The sequence below is a fragment of the Haliotis cracherodii genome, unplaced genomic scaffold, assembly GCF_022045235.1.
Source record: "Haliotis cracherodii isolate W230 unplaced genomic scaffold, xgHalCrac1.p SCAF_22, whole genome shotgun sequence".
Lineage (NCBI taxonomy): Eukaryota > Metazoa > Mollusca > Gastropoda > Lepetellida > Haliotidae > Haliotis > Haliotis cracherodii.
Window position 1 is genome coordinate 2,555,905 of NW_027266278.1, and position 16,596 is coordinate 2,572,500.

At 42.1% G+C, this 16,596-nt stretch overlaps 1 protein-coding gene across 2 annotated transcripts in view; it reads left to right on the plus strand.

The window, feature by feature from the left end:
* The window catches only part of LOC139471174 (voltage-gated potassium channel subunit beta-2-like), a 186,070-nt gene that overhangs the window by 120,044 nt on the left and 49,430 nt on the right, over nt 1-16,596 (plus strand). For both annotated transcript variants that reach the window (XM_071253449.1, XM_071253450.1), the window contains 5 exons: nt 8,311-8,334; nt 12,816-12,860; nt 13,613-13,657; nt 14,011-14,054; nt 15,691-15,777. In XM_071253449.1, the coding sequence (XP_071109550.1) occupies nt 8,311-8,334; nt 12,816-12,860; nt 13,613-13,657; nt 14,011-14,054; nt 15,691-15,777 (245 nt within the window). The remainder of the gene's footprint in view (nt 1-8,310; nt 8,335-12,815; nt 12,861-13,612; nt 13,658-14,010; nt 14,055-15,690; nt 15,778-16,596) is intronic.

Here is a 16,596-nt window from a genome sequence, read left to right on the forward strand (position 1 = left end):
ACATTAAGTCCTTGTTGCTAATGAAATGGTTATGTGGAGTTCCAGTTAATGTGCATATGTTAGACCCAGTAGAAGTAGAAAAGGACAAGATTTCATTACAGTGTCAAATGGAATCATGGCAAATAAATTATTAGCCTGAGAAACCATTATCTGAAGGATTATAGCCTGATGTGATGGTAATAGGATGAAGAACGTTACCGTAATGGCGCTAAGGGTTTGACAAGCTTGTGGGGATTATTCGTGTGTGATGCTGATACACTTGTCCAACAGGACAAACGTTTAGAATATAAATGATCAATTCTAGGAGATGAAACCAAACTTGATAACAACTTCCCTCCAGATACGGATGCTGCTACCACAGTCTCATTGTCTTAAAGTGTGATTGTTGTAATCATCATGGAACTGTTCTGGGTGAACAATAACTTCCAAATGGCGTGCTGGATTTCTTGGGGGAATTAGTCAGCAAAGAGCCGGAGTCACAAGAGACTAATCACAATTTTATTTACAAGAACAATTAACAATTTACAATATCTTAGAGAATAGCTGAGGGTGCCAGAGAGAGTTGGTAATCTGGGCTGTGGGAGAGAGGTCTGCTTTGTAAGAGAGTCAAACCCCTTCTCTCCTAACAAGGTTCCTGTATGTATTTAACAAAAATTAGAAAAATAAAATGGAATATGATCGGTTGATACACGATGGGTTGTGTCCTATGCTAAATGAATGGCTAGACAGAGGGGAATATATAATCCTGTTAATCCTGTTGGACTGGCACTAATCTTGTTGACATATTTACTGGATGCTTTGAAAGAGATTATGGTGTCACTATAGACGGGCTTGTGTTGGGGCTAATCCTTAATGCACTATAGACGAGCTTGTATGGGGGCTAATCCTTAATGCCCTATAGACGAGCTTATATGGGGGCTAATCCTTAATGCACTATAGACGAGCTGGTACGGGTGCTAATCCTTAATGAGTCTTAATTGAAGTAATTGCTGAATGTTATTCTAATATACCCCGGTAGGTGATGACAGATATACTTAAATAAAATAGTTCAAGGTAATCTATAAGACTATGTAGACATATCCTTTGTCTGGGAGATGGGAGCTTGATACCTTAGGCTAGCATTTATCTAAAAGCTTCAAATCAATTAAACTATGTAGACGTAACTCTTGTTTTATTGAATAGTATTACTTGCTAAACTATTATATGAAATGATGTATAAATATTACACCATGGTAACTCATAAAAGCACTTGATGTGGATCTAATTATTATAGGATAACTTAGTATAAATGTTATACCATGATATAATCCTGAAGATCTCTAGGTAAGATTACCTTGATGGTGGAGAACAGGTGTCAGGATTTTATGGGTTCCATCAGAATAAAAGGCAGTTATGAAATATAATAAAGATTGCTGTGAGTGGGAGGAGACTTGTGTCTTTTAGTATTGGTGTGCAAAGGGCAATTTTTTTTTAAAAAGTAATAGGATTGTGTTGTATGTAAATAATAATAATGTTTGTGTTTTGGAATAATTTGTTAAAGAAAATTAACCTGAAACTCACTCCAGAAATCACTGAGTTTCTATTTTCTGCCTCCTGTAACCAAGGAAACAGGGGAGACAACTGTCAGTCCCAACAACTTGGATTCAAGTCCAATCTCATTAAAATCAGATCTTAGTTCTCGCTCCTGCTCAACCTAGATCTGACGACATCCCATTATGGGTCACGTCAGACTGACCTTTCGCGAACTTTGACCGACCAATGGAATGACTAACAAGAAGTCGACAATAGCAAATCAGAAGGCATCTTAATCGAGCTTAACGGCACGAGTTTGAAAACTGGCGACTACGCTTTGAAACATATTCTGACATATACCCGATTAAGAAAATTATAAACTGAACAAAAGAACATTCTGGAATGGCTAATAGATGGTGTAGATTTTATGAATACAGACATAAAGCCCATAACTATCGTTCGGAATACCCTGTGTGTTTTTTTCGAGGTTGCACAATCAAAAATCAAATTCCGACTGTAACTTTCATGATCTGATAAGCGATGCCCTGACTGGTCAAATGAAAGGTCGTTCTGACATGACCCACAATGGGATGTCCTCAGATCTTTTTTTAGCAGTAACGGTCTGCAAAGTCAAGTCTTTCAGTTGATGATGACACAGACAGTTAAATACATGATGCTAAGGTTGGTCCACACCATACTAATATTCCTGGGTTTTGCCAAAGTGGTATTTGCTGTGACCTGCATCACTTCGGGCTTTCCTCCCACATTAAGCTGACTCGCTGTGATGAGCGGAAATAAACCAAACTCAGTCTCTCTAAACTAAAAATCATCACGAGGAAGTTGAGCCTTGCAGAGTTGTGTCCCTTAGGTATGCCAGAAACCAGTGTTCATTGTTTTAAATCCAACATATTCTACCTCATTGGTTTTCTAAGTTGGTCAGCACCATACCGTATTTATGGATTATCCAAAGTGGTAAACGTCTGAGACCTGCATCATTTCAGACTCTGTGAGAGCATTGTGAGACAGCTGACATGTGAGCTGCCAGTTCCCCAGTGTGCTCCCCCTTTAACTGTGGAGGACTGCCAGTTCCCCAGTGTACCCCCCCTTTAACTGTGGAGGACTGCCAGTTCCTCAGTGTACTCCCCCTTTAACTGTGGAGGACTGCCAGATTCCAAGTGTGCTCCCCCTTTAACTGTTGAGGACTGCCAGATTCCCCTCCCCCTTTAACTGTGGAGGACTGCCAGACTCCCCTCCCCCTTTAACTGTGGAGGACTGCCAGTTCCCCAGTGTACTCCCCCTTTAACTGTGGAGGACTGCCAGATTCCCCTCCCCCTTTAACTGTGGAGGACTGCCAGATTTCCCTCCCCCTTTAACTGTGGAGGACTGCCAGATTCCCCTCCCCCTTTAACTGTGGAGGACTGCCAGATTCCCTTCCCCCTTTAACTGTGGAGGACTGCCAGATTCCCTTCCCCCTTTAACTGTGGAGGACTGCCAGATTCCCTTCCCCCTTTAACTGTGGAGGACTGCCAGATTCCCCTCCCCCTTTAACTGTGGAGGACTGCCAGATTCCAAGTGTGCTCCCCCTTTAACTGTGGAGGACTGCCAGATTCCCCTCCCCCTTTAACTGTGGAGGACTGCCAGATTCCCTTCCCCCTTTAACTGTGGAGGACTGCCAGATTCCCCTCCCCCTTTAACTGTGGAGGACTGCCAGATTCCCCTCCCCCTTTAACTGTGGAGGACTGCCAGATTCCCTTCCCCCTTTAACTGTGGAGGACTGCCAGATTCCCTTCCCCCTTTAACTGTGGAGGACTGCCAGATTCCCTTCCCCCTTTAACTGTGGAGGACTGCCAGATTCCCTTCCCCCTTTAACTGTGGAGGACTGCCAGATTCCCTTCCCCCTTTAACTGTGGAGGACTGCCAGATTCCCCTCCCCCTTTAACTGTGGAGGACAGCCAGACTCCCTTCCCCCTTTAACTGTGGAGGACTGCCAGATTCCCTTCCCCCTTTAACTGTGGAGGACTGCCAGATTCCCCTCCCCCTTTAACTGTGGAGGACTGCCAGATTCCCCTCCCCCTTTAACTGTGGAGGACTGCCAGATTCCCTTCCCCCTTTAACTGTGGAGGACTGCCAGATTCCCTTCCCCCTTTAACTGTGGAGGACTGCCAGATTCCAAGTGTGCTCCCCCTTTAACTGTTGAGGACTGCTAGATTCCCAGTGTGCTCCCCCTTTAACTGTGGAGGACTGCCAGACCCCCCTCCCCCTTTAACTGTGGAGGACTGCCAGATTCCCCTCCCCCTTTAACTGTGGAGGACTGCCAGATTCCCCTCCCCCTTTCAGTGTCCAACCCAGAATTGAAATTCAAGGGAGACTTGTCCCCCCCATCATGTAGAAAATAGGGGGGATTTTGAAAAAGTAGGGGGGATAACTGCTTTCTTCAAAAATGTCTTATTTTGTATTATGTACTGGAACATCATCATATAAAAGTGTAACAGATCAGAATAAAGAACTGCTTTTTAGAATCACTAGGACCGGGATCGATTTCCCCTTCAGTTTGAAAAGTCATTACAGTGACTGGTTTCATCATTGTCTTTTTTAGAACATCTATTTTGATTAAAAAAGTCTGTAATGTTTTTGTTTTGGCGAGACATTTTCACTATCAAAAGATCGTCTGCAATGACAGTCGCGATTCATATTGTGTGATTTCAGAAACGAAACTAAAACGAACTAAAATGCTCAAAAATACTTCTAGAACTATTCAATATAGAATATTTATTTGTCTTTTAACATCTTGTCAAAGGTTTTTGATTACTAAACAACAAAATACAACATAATTTTGATCAAAGTTTTGATACACTTTCTACTAAAGTACAGGTAAATTAAATTTCGTTTCCTATGCAAATCCTGTCGATAATTTATTCAGCAACCCAAGAGACGTATAGCTCGTTTGAACTTCCGGTTATTATCGATCGGTTTTCGACAGTTGTTTACAATGTTTGCTGTGAACTGTCTTTCTTCGTTAATTGATAAAAGATTTAGTGAGTATTGAATCTAAAGGTAGGGATAAACAGCTGATAAAGTAAGTGACTGTACAAGAAATCGCGCTTTGAGTTTTTTATAGGGGCGATTTGATTTTTTTTAGCGTGGATCGCGCAATCGCGCGGTCTGGGTTGGACACTGCCTTTAACTGTGGAGGACTGCCAGATTCCCCTCCCCCTTTAACTGTGGAGGACTGCCAGATTCCCCTCCCCCTTTAACTGTGGAGGACTGCCAGATTCCCCTCCTCCTTTAACTGTGGAGGACTGCCAGATTCCCCTCCCCCTTTAACTGTGGAGGACTGCCAGATTCCCCTCCCCCTTCAACTGTGGAGGACTGCCAGATTCCCCTCCTCCTTTAACTGTGGAGGACTGCCAGACTCCCTTCCCCCTTTAACTGTGGAGGACTGCCAGATTCCCCTCCTCCTTTAACTGTGGAGGACTACCAGATTCCCCTCCCCTTTAACTGTGGAGGACTGCCAGACTCCCTTCCCCCTTTAACTGTGGAGGACTGCCAGATTCCCCTCCCCCTTTAACTGTGGAGGACTGCCAGTTCCCCAGTGTGCTCCCCCTTCAACTGTGGAGGACTGACAGATTCCCCTCCCCCTTTAACTGTGGAGGACTGCCAGACTCCCTTCCCCCTTTAACTGTGGAGGACTGCCAGATTCCCCTCCCCCTTTAACTGTGGAGGACTGCCAGTTCCCCAGTGTGCTCCCCCTTCAACTGTGGAGGACTGCCAGATTCCCCTCCCCCTTTAACTGTGGAGGACATGCTAATCCTTTACAATACAAAAGGTGAATCTGGAGTCATGGATCTATGACGTTACATGTGATGCGTTCATGAGCGTTGGTTCACACAACATACCAGTATGTTCGTTTTTGCATCGAACTAATCTAATATCTCTTGAATAAGAGTAATTCTTTATGTATTAACCAACATGTATGTATTTGCGTTTCTTTCATCGGTGGGGGGCACGGGTGGCCCAGTCGTCTAAGGCGCCGTGTTTCGCTGTGCAGAGTTGCATCCCCTGGACACGCCAGAAACCTATGACTGTGGGTTTGAATCCCGGTTCACCCTGATTATGTTTCTAGGTTTGTCAGCACCATACCCGCGCTTGTGGGTTTCACTGAAGTGGTAAACGTCTGAGACCTGCATCACTTCTGGCTTTCCTCCCACATTAAGCTGACACGCTGTGATATAACTGGAATAATGTTAAAAGCAGCGTTAAACCCAACTCACTCACTCACTCACTCTTTCATCGGCGAGTTAGTTTTAAACAAACTGAACAATCTCTTGGGTTCAGGGGGAGTTTCAAAGCAGTGATTGCATCACCATCAGAGTTGCTATTGGAGATGTTGGCTGAAAATATTAGTCTTATGGAAGCATGGAGGCAGCAGTTAAAGAAGATGTCTTCTTCATCTTCAGCTTCTTCTGTGTTCAGTAATCTAGCATTTAACAATGTCGCTCATGATAGAGAAAATGTGTCAGTTTCACACCTGGAATACAATGTCTTGTCCAATAGGAACAGGGGGCACAAGTGGCCCAGTCGTCTGAGGCGCCGCGATTCGCTGTGCAGAGTTGCGTCCCTTGGGCATGCCAGAAACCTATGATTGTGGGTTCGAATCCCGGTTCGCCCCGATTATGTTTCTAGGTTTGTCAGCACCATACCCGTGCTCGTGGGTTTAACCGAAGTGGTAAACGTCCAAGACCTGCATCACTTCGGGCTTTCCTCCCACATTAAGCTGACACGCCGTGATATGACTGGAATAATGTTAAAAGTGGCGTTAAACCCAACTCACTCACTCACTCCAATAGGAACAGTCACGATATGGCTGAAATATGCCGATGTGACGTTGAGTTTTAACTCACTCACTCACCGAATAGGAACTGGACAGTGAAGCGCCCCTTTCATTGTTACTTGTGGATACTTCCTGTGTAGGTTGATGTTCTCAAGATAGGAAGCAGCCAGCAGTATCTGGGGCCTGGAAATAGACTGGCGAGATAGGTCTTGGCATGAGTGGCTCAGACAGTTTGTCTGTTTTGTTTAGAATCTTGGCTGCCTCTTCTATTTGCTTTGGGGTATTTCTCAAGATTCACGTTTATACAGACTTGACTAGGAGCAGTTAGATGGGAAGTGTGTCAAAATATTGATGGCAGCTAATAATGTGTAAGAAACAGTGTTGATATAGTGATAAGTGATGTTTGAACCGCGGCTGATATGTTGAACATGCTGCTAGGATTCTCAAACCGTTTATCTTCAAACTGTTAATCAGAAATACCAATTGAAATGCTGGCACTCATGAAATAATTAGCTTGAGGAATGATGATGTCTGAATTTCCATGAATGTTTATTATCATTATATTGGTTCAATAAAACAAGAGGTGCCATGTTCACAAGTTCGGTGCCCTGCACAACAACATTTAAGCCTAAAGAAATATATATACTTGGAACTCCACACATCTGAGAAAAGCCCAATGATGAAAGCCTGTTATTTCTGTTTAAAGGACAAATAAAACACATGTCAGTACAGTCTGCAGTGAAATTCTCTTGATTATCATATTTGTAGACTTGCACAAGTTTCTAAGGCAATAATTATTAGTTTCAATCATAATTTCTAGATTATGTAAATAAGAACAAGTTGTCCCTATAAGAGACTGGAGTCCTTAGATGTACTGTCCACATATCTAGACTTGCCTAGTGGGAGGATAGAATTAGAACACATCTTATATTTAGTACAGTCTGGAGCAAGTCTACATAGGTTTGCTTAATTTCCCTTTAGTGATGCTAGTTACAACAATAATTGACATAAGGCGATATATCCACACCAACTGGGTCTGACCTAACAGCGTTTCACTGTAACTTCCCACATACACTGAGGCCTTTTTGATGTGGATGGTACCATTCAAAATTAAATATTCCAGATTAGCAAATGTCTGGGTTAACGAATCATAGGCAGAGTACAGTACAGAGTTTAGACTAGCCGGGGTTCACTGTAGGTGACGTCCGTGTGATGTGGGCAAAACTGTTCTGACGTTGATTGGTAGTACTGAGTATCACACTGAAGGAATTGCGTAAATCACAGACAAAAGTATTGTGTAAAACAAAGTATCAGTTTGAAGCTCTGTTTGAAGCTGATCCAGAAAGGTTCTTGCAGCGATTTGTGACTATGGATGAAACCTGGGTTCACCACTTCTGAGTCCAAACAACAATCAAAACAGTGGTTGTTGCCTTTGGCATCAAATGAAAGATTGTTAAAATTTCAAACACCCGTGAAGATCCGAGGTAGAATAGGTCTTCACCAACACATGCTTGCCGTAAAGGGCGACTATGCTTGTTGTAAGAGGCAACAAATGGGATCGGGTGGTCAGGCTCGCTGACTTGGTTGATGCATGTCATCGTATCCCAATGGCATGGATCAATGCTCATGGTATCAGTCACTGAATTGTGTGGTTCAGACTTGATTATTTACAGACCGCCGTCTGGTATATTGCTGAGTGCGGCATTTAACAACACAAAAAAAAAACATATGTTATATATCCAATACAGTACTAGCTGATCATTATTAATATCGGCTGAACACGTTTTGTGCATTAGGACAATGATCAATGATAAATTCCAGACCACCAACATGCAGATGTTTGTCATGCCTACAGTTTATAGATTTATTTCAGTTGTTTGATTGCAATGTTATGTGATATGCTACATGTATTGCTGCACCCTAGTGATGTGTTGTGTTGTGCACTGAATGTCGTGCTATGATTGCAGGGAAGACGAGAAGGTGTTCTGTCGGTCAGTCAGCCAGCCCTCACTCTCATTTAACTCGTCAACTCTTTGTCTTTATCAGTTAAATCACTGTCTGAAGTATACTCTCTCAGACTGTCCTGCAATCTCACTGTCTGCAGTCAACTCACTGTCTGCAGTCAACTCATTGTCCTCCAATCTCACTGTCTGCAGTCAACTCACTGTCTGCAGTCAACTCACTGTCTGCAGTCAACTCTGTGTCCTCCAATCTCACTGTCTGCAGTCAACTCTCTGTCCTCCAATCTCACTGTCTGCAGTCAACTCTGTCCTCCAATCTCACTGTCTGCAGTTAACTCACTGTCCTCCAACCTCACTGTCTGCAGTCAACTCTCTGTCCTCCAATCTCACTGTCTGCAGTCAACTCTGTCCTCCAATCTCACTGTCTGCAGTCAACTCTCTGTCCTCCAATCTCACTGTCTACAGTCAACTCTCTGTCCTCCAATCTCACTGTCTACAGTCAACTCACTGTCCTCCAATCTCACTGTCTGCAGTCAACTCTCTGTCCTCCAACCTCACTGTCTGCAGTCAACTCTCTGTCCTCCAATCTCACTGTCTGCAGTCAACTATCTGTCCTCTAATCTCACTGTCTGCAGTCAACTCTCTGTCCTCCAATCTCACTGTCTACAGTCAACTCTCTGTCCTCCAACCTCACTGTCTGCAGTCAACTCTGTCCTCCAACCTCACTGCCTGCAGTCAACTCTCTTCAGACCCACCTTTAGTGCCACTGTCTGCACCCTGCATCATGCTGTGCACATGTCAGGAAGATCTTATTGTTGGGGGTACGAGTGGCCAGGTGGTCTAGTGCAACACAGACTTGTCTCCCTTAACCATAACAGGATTTGATAGTCTTGGATCCCGGATGTGCTCTTCATGACGAGAGCCTCTAGGTGTGTCTGCACCATGTCCCTTCATATGGGTACACATGTACCACTGCGTCACTAAAAACTTTCCCCCACATTAGACTGACATTCTGTGGTATAAAACTGGAATACAGTTCAAAGCGATGTGAAACCCGGCTCACTCAAAGTTTGTTCAACAATTCTGATCTTCTTCAACTCAGTTTTGAAAATATATGCATGCTGTTCCAGTCCGAAGTCTTGTTCTTGTTTCTTTTGATATACAATTCTTGTTTCTCACGATCCGCTTGCCTCCATGACTGACCCCATTTTTTATATTTTTAAGCACTTGTCAAATTCAAATATTTCACCCAATTCCAACTTTTTGCACATACCATGACCTTGAATGTCTGTCCAAGGAAAATTCAAATATTTCACCCAATTCCAACTTTTTGCACAAACCATGACCTTGAATGTCTGTCCAAGGAAAATTTAAATATTTCACCCAATTCCAACTTTTTGCACATACCTTGACGTTGAATGTGTGTCCAGGAAAATTCAAATTTTGACCCGATTCCAACTTTTTGCACATGCCATGACCTTGAATGTCTGTCTTACAAGAACCTTGTCTTGGTAATTATGGCTGGCGGAATGGTGTCACATGGTGTCACGTGGTACACTGGAATCAAACATGTATAGATTGTAACTACTAAAAATATATCATAAAATAAAATATTCTCCTTCTCTGTTCAATCAGTTGAAAATGTTGAAATTAAGAGAAATTTGATAGGCAGAGAGATATTGTAAAACATATGATTTTACTGGAGATGGAGCTCTGTACTGATCATGCTGAATTAACAGGGGTCATTTCAAAACCTCAAAAAGATAATTAACATCATGTTGTTGCCCCCATGAAGAAAACTGCTGCATGTGGTCCCTTCTTTCTTGAATAAATACACGATACATGGTCCTTCTGAACACTCATGCTGTATGGGAATCACATCCATCTGCAGTTTATATTCTCGGACCCATTGAACAGTGGTAAAAAATAAAATATACTGTATTTGACGTAATAAGCGCCCCGTCCTAATTAGCTCCTACGGCGATATTTTCTAATATATTGGCTAGTGAACAATCCCAATTAACATCCCTTCCAATTGATCATTGTACACAAGACTTATTTATCCGTGTATAATACGCACTCGTGTGTTATGTGCACCCTTAATTATGGGCAATTAAATTCTGGAAAATATATCTGTCGTGTATAATACGCACAGACTTTTCTTCTGTATAATTTCAGGCTGTCAGCATAAATCACGAAATACACAATCTTTTCAACTCTCTTTTCTTTTTTCACCAAACTTATATTTTAATAAGAGCCCCCTATTTCTAATTTTGAGAGCGCCCTTGGCACTTATTACGTCGAATACGGTAAAGGACAAATTTGAAATACCTGACTGCAAATATAATGATTAATTTATTGTGATGCTATTACTTTTGAGATGGTCCCTGAGAGCGGTATTCTTCTCTGACAATGATCATATATCAATCAGCTGTGAAATGTACTCGTGTTTTCCTCCTCCTCTTCTTCACTAGGGGCGGCATCAATATCCCTTTTGTCATATGGAATATTCTTTCTTTATCAAACATCAATCTGCCTCTTGTGATATTCACATCAACTGATCGGTACATGGTGAATTGATCTCTGCAATGTATAAGGTTTGCTAGTGAAGGTCTTATGTAGATCAAAGGTTTAAGCTTCAAAGAATATTACTTTTGGTGCCAGATCAATTTCAGATTGAACAATTATTTATGCTTTACAACACTGAATCGAGCTCTTAATATAAGATATGATCATATGTAACAGGGGCATAAAGGCCATTCTTTGCATCCACAAATCCACAAAATGTGGGGGCACTTGTGACCCAGCCATCTAAGGAGCTGCAATTTACTGTGCAGTGTTGCCTTCCTTTGCTGTACCAGGAGCCTATGGTTTAGATTAAATCCAGTTTTGGCCTGATTATGTTTCTCGGTTCGTCAGCACCATACATGTGCTTGTGTTTTTTTTACCAAACTTGCCTTTCTTTAGGCTTCAAGCTGCCACCATTACATCTATTGACCAGTGAAGATCCGGAGTAGAATAGGTTTTCAGCAACCCATGCTTGCCGAAAAAAGCAACAATGCTTGTCGTTAGAGGCGACTAATGGGATCGGGTGGTCACGCTTGCTGACTTGGTGGATGCATGTCATCGTATGCCAACTGCATGGATCGATGCTCATGATGTCAATCACTGGATTGTCTGGTCCAGATCCTATTATTTACAGATCAACGCATATCGCTGGAATATTGCTGAGTGCAGCGTTAAACAACAAACAAACAAATAAAAATTATATCTATGACTATGTAACAGAACTGTCACTGTTCAAAGCGGCATTTAGAAGACTCATCCTAAATCACCTGTTTGTTAACGAGACAAGGCTTCCCAAGTTATCAATAGACGGAAATAGACACTGGAAGTTTAGTTTCCCTGAATGGCATGCCCAAACAGCTGGCCTCCTAGTTCAACCTCCACACAACTCTACAGTTTCTCATGAAGTTTCTTGCTTGCCGTTTTCTCACGATATTTTCCACTCACAGTTCATACGTATGTTCTGCTCTTCACACACCAAACTGCTTCACACCTACTCACCTTTGAGAAGTAGGATTGCTATATTGATAGAGGAAGGCTTGCGATACAGAGAAGTGTTGGATGTGTGTATGTATTACACACAGCCTCTGTGTCACAGCTAACAGTAGCCTTGACGTACAACTGGTCTTCAGAAACCCATGCTTGCCGTAAAAGTTGACTATGCTTGTCGTAAGAGGCGAATAGGGTGGTCAGGCTCGCTGACTTGGTTGAAGCATGTCATCGATCCCAATTGCGTGGATCGATGCTCATGATATCAATCTCTGGATGGTCTGGTCCAGACTCGATTATTTACAGACCGCCATCATATACATGTAGCTGAAATATTTCTGAGTGTGGCGTAAAACAGCAAATAAACAAACAAAAGTAGCCTTAATTGATATCTAGTTACGTTTTTTTTTGCACCTGGTTTCGATTCCCTGCATGGGTACAATATGTGGCGCCCATATCTTGTGTCCCCCGCCGTGATATTGCTGAAATATTGCTAAAAGCGGCGTAAAACCATAGTCAATCACTCACTCTCTTCTCGTGCTACTAGTGTCACTGTTTGCCCTAGCAAGTGGTATCAAATGTGTTATATTGTAGTGTTATATCCATTGTGTTATGTAGTGTTATACCCTATGTAGTTTAATCCTACTTTTAGTGATCCCCAGTGTATATATACTTGTATGTATTGCGTCACGTTATTTTGTTCTTTTGTATGATTTGTTGATGAAAATATAATTCTGGTCAGATTCAAGACGGTGCTGGTGCATTGCGATGTAAAGTGCAACAATTTGCTGTACAGAGTTGTGCCCCTTGACCATGCCAGGATCTGGTGATCATAGGTCAGGCTTATTATGATCCTGTGCTCGTGGGTACCAAATAGTCAGCAGGCAGGCTGTGATACTGCTGAATTTTTGTTCATGTATCATCAGCCTCACTCACTCTGGACTTGTCTTCTTCAGGGCCGAGAACACACTGGGGAATATTCTCAAGAAGAAGAGCTGGAGGTATGCTATTCCTGTACTTGACACATGTAATACACACACACGCGCACGCGCACACGCACACACACGCACACGCACGCATGCACACACACACACACACACACACCAAGTATATATACTAAAAGCCTAGGCAAGTCTAGATCAACCTAAACCAAGTCTAGTTTCCTTGATTCCACATGTGAAAACAGCAGGAAAGAGAAAAGGTTCTTTCGAAATAATAAAGTTCAATTATTTTAAAGAAATGTTTTGATAGACTTACTTCAGGGCCGAAGACGTACATTCGACAAGCTGTGAAGTTGCTCAATATTTAATGACTACACTCACCTTCCATCCAATTAATTGGATTAATATCAAATGCACACAGACGAAATAGCTCTTATATATGCACTGATTCATTGCTAATTTTACACAATTGTTTAAACAGTCAGTCAAAACTTATTTACAGTTCATACAGGTCAGAATCAATATTTTTTACTTGTGATCGATACTTGTATCGAGAAGTACTAAATCGTGATCCACCGATGCATCTGAGTATTGTCCCACCACTACAAATGATTTCCCCTTGTTCGTATTCAGGTTTAGATAGGTAATTTTCACATTGTCTGGTTGGCGCTGTCAGTGATTAAATCAAATCAGTCGCTGTACGGATTTCAAGGTGTATTGTTCAGAATGTTTCCACGACTGCCTGTTGTATGGACATTGATTATTTCAACTGCTACAGCTCTTTGTACAAAGGAGGTTGTTTTGTCTTTCAGGAGATCGAGTTACATTCTGTCCACGAAGATCTACTGGGGAGGGAAGTAAGTGCATCATCACTTGTAACATCTAACAATCTGATTGGCAGTCTTGGACCTGTAGACCTGTGAAGATCCGGGGTAGAATAGGCCTTCATCAACCCATGCTTGCCGTAAAAGGTGATTATGCTTGTCGTAAGAGGCGACTAATGGGATCAGGTGGTCAGGCTCGCTGACTTGTTTGATGCATGTCATCGTATCCCAATGGCGTGGATTGATGCTCATGATGTCAATCACTGGATTGTCTGGTCCAGACTTGATTATTTACAGACTGCAGTTATATAGCTGAAATATTGCTGAGTGAGGCGTTTAACAAACAAACAAACAAACATACTAGCATCCTCCATGTTTGTTTCCAGGGCCGAGACAGAGAAAGGACTTTCCCGGAAACATATCGTTGAAGGTAATGTGGAAGAGAAGGGCCTCCAAGTGGATAAAGTATTCGATTATCAGACCTTAGACCCAGGTTTATTGCCTCCAATAGTACAATGTGTGGGGGCCCTTTTTGGGTGTCTCTCACCATGATAGAAAAGTGGTACACTGTGTGGGGGCCCATTTTGGGTGTTGCTCACCATGATAGAAAAGTGGTACACTGTGTGGGGGCCCATTTTGGGTGTCGCTCACCATGATAGAAAAGTGGTACAATGTGTGGGGGCCCATTTTGGGTGTTGCTCACCATGATAGAAAAGTGGTACACTGTGTGGGGCCCATTTTGGGTGTCGCTCACCATGATAGAAAAGTGGTACAATGTGTGGGGCCCATTTTGGGTGTCGCTCACAATGATAGAAAAGTGGTACAATGTGTGGGGCCCATTTTGGGTGTCGCTCACCATGATAGAAAAGTGGTACAATGTGTGGGGCCCAATGTGTGGGGTGTATGTGACGTCTTCTAATATATATAAATTATTATCAAAATGGGGATGATATAATCTAACTTTCCAAATGAAAAATGAAGTTTTTAGTAAATTTTAACCAACTATAGGTAAAGATTTCATCTATTAGAAAACTTCATGATTCCATGTGTAGGTATGTTAATGTTTAGCAAATGGATAATAATGTGCATGCTTATGAATTCCCTTAGTTTCTGTGGGTTCGAATCCCAGTTTACCCCAATTACCGGTGGGTTTCCAGGTTTGTCAACAACATACCCGTGCTCGTGGGTTTTTACCGAAGTGGTAAACATCCGAGACCTGCATCACTTCAAGCTTTCCACCCACAAGCTGACACGCCTGGTATAATGTTAAAAGTGGCGTTAAACCCAACTCACCCACTCACTCACACGCCTTAGTTTCTAACATGCATAACATTCTGTTGATATGTGTTATTAATGACGGAATTTTACAATGCAGTGGCTTCATAGTTTCACGAACATTGTGGCGTTACCATGGATACTCCCATTCACTTTTGCTGTAAATAAAACGTAAGGGTCAATTCACATTTTGGTGTGTGAAATATTCTAGATTGCATCTTATCACTTACTTGCACTTTCTGAAAAGGTCGTAATTCTTATGAAACTTCTACCTCTATTACATATCTGCCATAAGTCCTGTATTTTGGCTTCAATCACACTTACTAAAATTTTCAGATTTTCAAGAGACGTCCTCTTCACTGTCAATTACACACAACTAGTTGTCGCCATGTAGTCACGTAACTACCCAAGCCATGATGTCATAATGGCGGCACAGTCACTTTTTTTCCTGTGTGTGCTGGAGTTAACACCTACTTGCACTTTCTGAAAAGGGTGTGTTCGGTCAGTGATTGTATTGGAGAGAAATCCCTGTGTTTCACAATCTAAGTAAGGATAAAATATATTGATGAACAACTTTTTTTTACAAATAGGAGCGACCTTTCGGTGTAGGTTCTAACACTTCTCACACCCTTACCGTCACGCCTTATTGTAATAAGGAAGTTGTTCATCCACATATCCTATCCAACTTCTAAATGCCTCTCAAAGAAGTTTCGCAATCCGTATCACCGTGTCACAGATTGATGTATGTATGATGTGGTGATATCAATTTGTGACGTGTGCAATGTTGCCAGGTCTGAAGGGGTCGCTGGAGAGGTTGCAGCAGGACTATGTGGACATCGTCTTCGCCAACAAGCCGGACTCACACACACCAATGGAAGGTAAGGACTAGATTGTTTTCTGGAGCATGTCTTCTTGTGTCTGACAGCTGTTCACATGGTGCTTCATCAGCTGAACACGACTCTGTCTTTCATTGCTTCTAGCTCTCTGCCACACAGGAAAAAAGGACACATCCCCCTAACAAGCAGGAAATTAATGATACCTTTACCAGATGACCTGAATCAGGCTTACGGTCAAATGTAATACCCAAACATGGCTGTTTCAGGGCCAGGGCCATGACAGTATATATATATATATTATTTTTTTTACAATAATCCTAGGCATGTCTAGACCAAACTAAACCAAGTCTAGTTTTCTTTAACAGCAGAGGAGAGCAGCTTCATTTGAAGAACATTTTTTTATATCTATTTTAATATTACTGACTGTGATCTAAAACAACATTCACTTTCTTGCATATTGTAAGAAGCCTAAATTGCAAATACCTTGACAAGACTTTTGTCCCAAGGGTAGGCCTTTGAAGCCTTCAATATGGCATTTGAGATTTGTGTACACCAAAAAATAGCATTTGCTCACACACATTAATGTATGAATGAAAAATATATTTTTTAAATGAAAAAGGAGAGAATTTATGTCTCTGTTTACATTAGTGCTGCTCAGTGCATTGAAATCCTTCCTGGGGGAGGCCATCTTCCCGAGACAAGGGAGTTAGCTGATTGTAAAAGTCCATTTTCCACCCTTGCCAAACTAGGCTTAAAGTCAGGAGTTATATGTTGCCTGGACTGACGAGTCTATGCATGGACCAATCAAAATCAACTTGGATTTCAACGTTCAGATTTCGGTTGACTAAGGATTTGCAAAAA